The sequence below is a fragment of the Anoplolepis gracilipes genome, chromosome 16, assembly GCF_047496725.1.
Source record: "Anoplolepis gracilipes chromosome 16, ASM4749672v1, whole genome shotgun sequence".
NCBI lineage: Eukaryota > Metazoa > Arthropoda > Insecta > Hymenoptera > Formicidae > Anoplolepis > Anoplolepis gracilipes.
The window spans coordinates 2,119,249-2,128,848 of NC_132985.1; the positions used below are offsets into that span (position 1 = coordinate 2,119,249).

The 9,600-nt window shown below is 35.6% G+C and overlaps 1 protein-coding gene across 1 annotated transcript; it reads right to left on the minus strand.

Moving 5' to 3' along the window:
• Nucleotides 1-2,126: 2,126 nt before the first annotated feature.
• On the minus strand, nucleotides 2,127-6,783 carry LOC140674458 (superoxide dismutase [Cu-Zn]-like). Its single transcript, XM_072907996.1, has 3 exons — nucleotides 5,978-6,783; nucleotides 3,405-3,629; nucleotides 2,127-2,835 (listed from the first exon to the last, which is right to left on the minus strand). The coding sequence occupies exons 1-3, from the start codon at nucleotides 6,143-6,145 to the stop codon at nucleotides 2,581-2,583; spliced, it is 648 nt and encodes a 215-aa protein (XP_072764097.1). The 5' UTR covers nucleotides 6,146-6,783; the 3' UTR covers nucleotides 2,127-2,580.
• Between the last annotated feature and the right edge of the window lie 2,817 nt (nucleotides 6,784-9,600).

Here is a 9,600-nt window from a genome sequence, read left to right on the forward strand (position 1 = left end):
GTTACCCGCGTGACAAACTTCAACATAAACTTATGCCTAACCATTTCTGTCAATTTTTACATGAGGCGAAATCACGACAACTCGTGACAATGTAACCCGTACCTCGTGACGATCCATCTAACAAAATGTTTGCGTGTGATTATGTGGAGGTCATCAAAAAAGCTGATCATCAGTTGCGTACAATTTGTCATTAGATGCGGTCGCAATAACCACGATATCGTAGACTTGGATGATATACCGGATTACGATGTCCAAGATGTTCCTAGTAATGTAGCGCTATAAGCATAATATAATTATCTTTGCGCCGCGGTTTCGAGAAATGCATTCTAGATTGTAATTTGATGGTAGTGAAAAACGGGGTCATTATACCGCGTAATAAAATGAGTCCAACAGCGCAAAGTGATCGTTTGTAATAAATTTTTTATATAATTTATGAAAACACATATACACACAAAATTACCTGTAGGCATAATTTGAAAAAAATGTTATCACAGATTCATATAAAAATATTTACTGAACTGAGAAAACGGTGAAAGTTTAAATTATATAGTTGCTATTAAAATACTATGTACATTTTTAACCAAAAATAATAGTGACACAGATAATATAATAATAAGATAGATGTTTTATATATATATATATATATATATATATATATATATATATATATGCATATTTATTATTATATTTTATATTTGTGTGTATGTATATAATGACAGATAATATAATAGCAAGATAAAATTGTACATTTTTATAAAGTGATCAAAGAAAGATAAAAAGAAATGAGAAAATTGCAGTAATCATAAAATATCTCAAGAGATAGAAATTACTGTGTCAAGACATTGTCGAGATACACTTATCACAGTTCACAACGTTATAAAATGTATCATGATATGTAGGAAATGAGATTTCGCGGTCGATATTATATCCCTCTAAATATACGAATCATTGCTGACCGACTTTGCTCGTTCTCGGTCCCGCGACGCAATCCGGGATAGAATCGATCGATATCGCAATCCCCTGGTATAGCTTAAAGTTACGGCGAGATACAGAGCATTCAAACGGAGGGTTCAACGTCCCTGCAGTTCATTTCCAGCCGCGAACGTTCGGGCTACCATGGCAACCTTGGCAAAACGATCTCCAGCACCGACCGGATGCACCGGGCACGAGGAGGACCTCACCGCCGGAAGTGGTTACCAAAATGTTGCGAGCCCTAGAGGAGATGGGAGAGCCAGTGGGACCGTTGGCGGTCGAGAAGATGCGCGAGAATCCGTCCAAGTCCCTGGAGTAAACTGACGCTACTGCATCCAGAAATGACGAGGGCGAATTCTTGAATCGCACAGCTTCAACTTCGGGTCTTCTGGAACCGGACTCTCTAGAGTCTTCATTAATATAATATTTGGACTTCTTGAATCTTGTATTTGTGGATAGAAGTGAACGATTCGTCTATGTAAAATATTCGACATTTCATTTTATATCTTACTCTTCTTCTTTTTCCTTATTGGGATATTTAAGTTATGTCCTAGTTGTGTAATAATTATGTGTACGTATAGAAATAAACTAATGCGTACAATGCTTGAAAAACCCAGAGATTTGCAGTTTGAAATTCTTATCAAGAATTATTGATTAGATTTTTAATATACGATCGTGCATTGTGTGTGGTCATATTGCTGAATTTTTACTTCAAATATATTGACGATAAGAAATATAAAAGAATTAAATCTTGTTTTGTGACAAAACTCGGTCCAGTTGAATTTTTTTTTCAATTCTTGATTATTCGTACATTATTATATCATCTATCAATGGCTTTATTTTTCAGGTTTTTACTTCATTATAGTGAAATATTCGAACCATATAATTTATCTAGAAATTCAAAAAATTTTTCTAGATACATATACAAAGTGATATAATTTTAATACAATTGTATATTTATTGTTATTATTTAATATTATTTCAATCAGTATATTACGTTCTTTGATTATTATTCTGACATTGGACATGCTTATAAGGCAAAAAATTTACCTATTTTTTTACTAGTCTTTTATTTTCTTTTTTGAAATTATTCACGTTATTTCCGCAATCGAGAGATTGGAAGGTTAAATAAATATATATATATGTATAATATATGCGTTCGAGACTCGATAACATCTGTGATTTATTAATGATACATAATGAACGTAATTAAATTAATAGCAAACGAAATGGCAGTAGACAATATTTTTTCTAGCGAATTGAATGTATTAAAATGTGCACTAGTACGATCCATGATCCATAAACTTGTATACAAATTTAGCTTAAAAAATATCGTGAAAAAAAACATATAATAATTTATTTTAAAAGAGATTATTGGGATTTAAAACATTTAAATATTTATAGAACAATAAAGAAAGTATAGTGCCAGGTAAATTTTGGATAGCGGAGAAAAAAGAGATTTTTAGTTTTCAATAAGAAAAGTATCTCATACTATACAAGTAGGTTATTACCGAAATACGCAGGTATCATTTCATGTGAATTTAAGTACGACAGCCTTTAATGAACAATGTATGCAATAGTCGAATTTGATGTTTAAAAAAAATCCCTTTACAAAAATCCGACGACACCGCAGGCAACGCGGGCACCTGCCGTCCCGGTCTTGAGACTCTCCTCGGTACCGCCGCGACCGAGATCGTCGGCTTTCTCGTGGATCACCAGAGCCCTACCGATCGCTCCACGAACACCCACCAGGCTCAAGTAATGATCTATGCCATCGATACGCGCCACTCCGTCCTGCCCGACCTCGATATTGCCGAGATCACCGACGTGACGCAACGGATCGCTCGGTGCTCCGTGATTCACCTGAAACGTAATCGCTCTTCGTTTACCGTAATGGAATGGAGAGAGTTATAATACGTTATCGCGGCGAGAAAATCGCGACGGCTCAATCCGAGTATAAGGCTATCAATTTTGCGTTAATTGCGGTATATTTGCATCTCGAAGAGCTCGATGCAACGACGAGATAATAGACGTAGCTTTTTCAAGAATTTGAGAAAATTTACATCTGCAATTTTATTTCCTCGACATTTCTCGACAAATTAATTTCTCTTCAAGGTTTTTAAGAAAGTAGGTCAGTCATTTTAATACAACCCTTCATTTAGGAATGCAAATCTTATCCTGTTATAATGTACTACTGCAGAAGAAAATAGTTGGAATGAATTGTTCGCGATCCTACGGTGGAAATATTTTGCGCATTTTGTAAAATGTTTCATTGTTCTTGTAAATTTTTAATTTTATAAAACAATAAACCTTCCAATAAGAAACTTGCATTTCGTACATTGCTATATTTTCAGAGAAATAGTTAAAGAGATAATTTATTTATATTTTGATCGCAAAGCATATGATTTAAAATTGCAATGTAATGCTATTACCATGTACGGATTGAAATGCGGGCCGGCCGAATTGCAGCCCTTCGTCAGATCTCCTTTCTCGTGCACGTGGAATCCGTGCAAACCCGGGCTTAATCCTGTGATTGTGCCCGTGACCTTGACCCCCTCGGGATGCTGTTCTAACGTTAGAATCCCTCGGGGTCCATTTACTGGCGTACCATCCTCACTGAGAGCTTTCAGCTCCGCCACGGCCTTCAGACCGATTGCCTTCGGACATATTTTGAACAAGCATCGCATTTATTTTGCACGTCATTTCGATAGATAAAGTCAATATAAATGTAATTAGATTTTACGCTGCAACTATTATTTTATTGTTAGAGATAAATAAGAAATATAATAAAATTTATATGCTATATAAACGTTTTTTAAATATTTTTTTGTAGACCTCAATGACTCTATTTTTTTATCAATCTCACGATCCATCGAGAATCCAAGAAGAAGTTTGCAAGTTTGCAGAACGAAAATCTACGCAATCTACAGGATCTGCGGAAGCAATTTGTTACAGCTCGATTAATCCATGAATGCAGCGAGCAAAGTATTCCCGTAGGAACACGTAGAGCGGAAATTGATAATGACACGTCCGTGTATCGAGTGATACACTATAAATTCTACTTGCGTGAACGGTACTTCCCGTCTAATTTAATCTATCTGAATCGCATTAGTCGCGCCACGACTTTGCCTCGCGCGACTCGTATGGACGTGTTTTCGTTTTTTAGACCAACCTGTGCGGTTCACGGATGAAATCAGCAATTACCATGCGTATCTATAAGGTATAATCTACGACGACGATGAAATGGCTAGTAGAAACTACGCGCAAGGTCGGACCGAAGGGAATCGCCGCGCGACTTTATTAGAATTACACGAACGCTCGCAGTGAAAGCGTCGACGGGGCGACCCGCGTTACTCGACGTCCTCGCCGTAATGTTTAAATAACTTGATGGCTAATTATGCAAATTATCTCTCGTATTAATGATGCGCTATGTGGTTAATGACTAATAATAGAAGGCGAGATGAATGTGTATGGACCAACGAATCGTATCGTTCGTATCGCCACGTTCGTCTCGGTGTCGCGGAGGCTGGAAAAGTCACGCGCGTAGAAATGTTTACGTTAAAACTACATGAAGAGAGAGAGAGAGAGAGAGAGAGAGAGAGAGAGAGAGAAAGAATAATGTAGAGTAATTTAAAACGATTAGACGATACACCGGTTTAACAAGATTGAAGGAAACCGTACACTTTTGCATGAAAAAGAAAATCACTTGATATTCACAAAAATGTTTATAAAAATAAATAACAACGATAGGGTGCATATTCTTGTTTGCTTTTGAACTGACATTTACATTTTCTTACCATTAAATTGTGAGTAAAATAAAATATGTATGTGGTATTGGTATAAAAATTAAAAGTTGACGCACCTGATACGTATATACGTCTGTATATGATATTAATAAAGTAATTATTGTTTTGTTGTATTATCTTGCAAGTAATGTTAAATGATTACTACTTTAATACATTCGAGATGATGCCTGTAACGATTATTATCATTCGCACGCAAGGCTATAAATATAACGATATCGATTACTGAAAACATAAAAACGGTAATAAATAGTATCTGTATACTAGAAATTACACAAAACAAAATTTAAGATCGATAATTTATATCAATATCGATAAAGAGCGAAATATGGAACAGTTGTAACTTCGTTAAAGGGAAAAGTGAAAGGATGAGAATTGAAGATTTTCGTTGAAATATGAGATTACATAATTCATTTCAGGTCACGAAAGGATTCGCGTGAGACTCGGAATGATGTAAAGTGAAAAGATTGAGCGGCAGTTATCCGATCGAGAACTTTATAAAGTAAAGTTATGATTAAGAGGTTGATTACCTAAAACTTTCTTTCAAAAATGAAAAAGTAGAACTCGCGAATATTCCTCTGTATTATAGTCTTATAATACGAAGGCATTGTAATGGCATTATATTTTTTATTGTAATTCTACATTTATATAAATCAAATTATATTGATTAGTAGATGATACAATAAGTGCTGTAGAGAGCAAGGACACAGAGCAAAATAAATTAAAGTAGACGACTTAAAAACAACGAATCATATAATTCAAACAATTTAAAATATAGATATGAAAATAATTAATACAGAATATAATATAAATTGTGAAACATCTTGAAAATGCGAATTTCGAATTTCGTTGTTTTTAAGTCGTCTACTTTAATTTATGTATTTTGGCCTGTGTCCTTGTTCTCTATAGCACTTATTGCATCATTTATTATTATTTATGAGAGAGCGATTTTTAACGATTTTTTAAAAATATATTGATTAGATTCATTGCGTGTGTGAAATTTCAATAATAATAAAATAGTGATTATTAAATTTTTATATAGATATTTTCAAAAATTATATAAGTAGCAAATTGTTTCATATAATTATATATATAATTAGATATAAAATATATCCGGAAATAATATCGACTTTCAGTAATTAATATCGGATAATATTATCAATGATTGAATAATAACAAGAAAAAAAAACATGAATACATACGAAATAATATGGTTCCATGTAGACCTCGTAAAGATCGCTTCTGGTCCCAGGATAACCGGGTAAACTTCTGATGAATAATGTTCTGTCGTTCATCGAGACCATCATCCTGTCGTACGGTCCGGCCCTCGCGATCGCTATCATACCGATCACTATCGACAACCGCCACATCTCGCGAGCTTAGGGAAGCGTGCCGGACAAATTAGCAGCGATTTGGTCCTCGCGAGGAATTCTCCAAGTCGATCGGAGGATAAAACGAGTCTGACGTTAGAACTCGGCGTCTTCGTGACTTGCCGCTGTTTCTCCTTCTCTTTTGCTTGCTGTGTTACCTCCTCTTCTTCGTCGACTCGATCGCAACAAGATCTGGCAACCCGAGATTCATCCACTTCCCGCGATAACGATCTTCGCGCCGTACCGATCAGGGAGTTGCCTTCGAGACCACCGCTCTTCGAAGACTGCTCTCCTCCGAAGAGAAGAAGAAGAAGAAGAAGTGGTAGAAGCCACCGGTTCGATTCCCCCGTGGCGTGTATTTATGCGTTACGTCATCGGCGAGTCACGACGAGGACGAGGTAGATTGGCTCTTGATGCCAAGCTCGAGGGACGAGCCGAAACACCAGGGGGTCTTGATCGCAGGAACGAACGATATCGATATAACGAGACACAATCTCGCGGATTATCAACCGCTACCAAAGCCTCATCCGCGAAACGCGTTTGGCCCGTGTTCGCCTTCTTCTTGAAGACACGTCAGATCAGCCTCGACGTGCGTGCACTTCCATGCACGTGGCGAGAGACCAGCCGGGTGAAAGCGAGATGTGCCCGCGGGCGCCACTCGCTACGGGCTGACGGATCGTTTAGATGCCGTTGATACCGCAGGTTAATCTGGCCAGTCATCTAGGTGAGCGCTAAAAACTGCGAAAACCGGGACGCGCAATTTTCGCGGTTATCCAACCGGAATGGTGATGGCTATTGCGCGAATTACTCGCCGTCATGGAAGATGGTAATTGACCCGAATGATACGTTATTTTTCAAAAAGAATTAAGCTACAGAATATTATTAATAGCTGTATCAGAAAGTAAATTTATGGCCAATTCTATTAATACTTCGCGTCATGATACATACTAAATTTTTCACTGTCTAAAAATAAGAAGCTTAATTTATATTCGGAAGAATTATATTACTTCACATAAAAATATAAAAATAAACGTATATCGAATGATTGATTGATAGACTCCTTTTTATTATAACGTGAATGTATCTTCAGTTTTGGCAAACAGTGAGACAAGGAAATAAAAATTAAAAGTTTATATAAAATAAAAATTGCACAAGATTTTACGATATCGATTCTGTGAAAAAAAAAAAAAAAAAAAAACGATAGGATTATTCAAACTCTATCTTAGTGGGAATACGAAAAAAATATGTCAGTAATGCTTAATTTGAATATCAAGATGTTAATAAATTAAATCTCATTAAAATTCATTATGAATATTAAATAGTTTTTTTGTTACCGTTGATATTGGCACTTAAAATAAATTGAATCGTTTGGTGGGTTACTTTATATAATATTATGTCATAGGTTCAGACACACGTTTACACTTCCCTTTTCTCTGACATTTCCAAGCACGATATATGAGTTTGTCCGCATAATTATGGTACGCAAACGAGAAAACCGAACGCTGAAGATCGCAGCAACGCATTTTTTTATTGCACGCTAACGATTCACGTGAGCGTCCTTTAATTCTGACGATGCAATTCCATGTCCTTCCCGGGAATACGCGATGCCAATGCGTTGAATTTTTCATCGCATTAAAATGACGATTTACGATTATGCGCGACTATAAAAGTCTCTCGTGGAAAACAACGAGTGATAGCGATGAGAAAGACACGGAGGCGGAGGCTGTAAAAAAATCTCCCGATACATCCAAGTTGTAGGTAGGTCAAGCACGGCTGGATAGTATCACTTCAAGGTAGTTGTACTAGTTTGACAGTCTCAAGAGTACAGTTCTAGACGAGATGAGAATACAGTTTCGAATGTATTACTTGGCAAAATTCGGTCTATTGACAAACGGCCTTAGCAAGTCAACCTGTCAACGGAGTGCGAATACCAAGAAATCCGTCATTAATTCGGAAAGAGACGCTGCTAGAGATACTTAACCGATGGTAATGCTAATGGAATTTGTTTTGTGCTTGGTGCTAATGGAATGAAAAATGACGCTTACAAGGTTATTTAAATATTTCCAGTTTGATACATTGCTGTAGTTAATCTTACAAGTAATGCGATTATTAAGGCAATATTGTTAGTATACGTGTACTTTATCTGAAAATAATATGAACAAAATAAACTTGAAAAGTATGATAAATATACTTAATGTGATTATAATTAAATATTAAAAAATCAATATTATATATTAAAAAAATGCAAGCCTTTATATTAATTTTACATCTTTGATGATACATCTCGAGATATAGATTCTGCCTATATATGGGATGCAAATTTTTCTATAACGAGGGAAATTAACACAATTGCTTATAAGTGCGTCACGATTGACGTAAATATAGATTTCTACATATTGGAGAGATTCAATGGTAATAATACGTAATTATAAATTCTTTTTCTCTCTATGGCAGAAGTGATAGAGTCTCTCTACGATGAGAAATGATATTTATCTCTGTTTGAATAAAATAACGTAAATGGTTGTTGAAATTTATCTCTAGGTATTCGCGACAATCTCGATATGCGTTTCAAAGCTGGAGATTCGCATCTCGGAACGCCCAAGTTAAGTAATCTTTATCTTGCAGCCAAAGAAATTGTTCTTTTTTGCTTATACAGGGTCAAGGAGACGAACCACCGAGGTGCGTCGTAATTTTACCGTTTCATGACAAAGAGAGACGTCTACGCCATTGCCATTCTACCACGTAACGCAATATGTCAATGAAAGGAGTCATGCGGTGACACCGGAGCAGCGGTTTACATTTCGCATTGATCGACAGGAATTTTTACAAAACAAAACTTTGTCAATCATCACGTTCGTCATTGGCGATGTATCATTATCGCCGTCGTTTTAATCAAACTGTCAGTCCAATTCCTTTTAGCTGAGTCCGTATCGGCCAAGACAAAATATTATTTTTTTATATATGGATTTTTTATATATGAATTGTTTCTTTATATGACTATAAATATTTCGAAAATTTTTTAATATATAGGTATTCAATAAGAAAATTAAAAAAATTACCTAATGAAAAAAATACTGTAAAAATATAAAAAAACAGAAAATCTCAGATTTTTTTTTTTTTTTCGATATGAGTGATCAATTTTTATACCCAAATAAATAAAAAGTCTTTTCATCAATTTATGAAATTTATTTTTGTAATAAAATTACTTTTTGTTCTAGTTTTTAAATGTAATCTAGGCGAAGTATATTATAGACGTCATTCGATCAGAATATAGCTGGGTATAATCTGATGCAAGGCCTATAAAACCTTGATACCACATAACAACTAAGAAGAGGGGAGATAAAAGACACACGGTATACGCGTAGGTATGTGCAATATATAAGCGGTCCGTGAAATCGTCCAAGGAAGGCAAGTGACATAAGTGCTTTCCATAGGTTTCAGTTTCTTCTAACCAG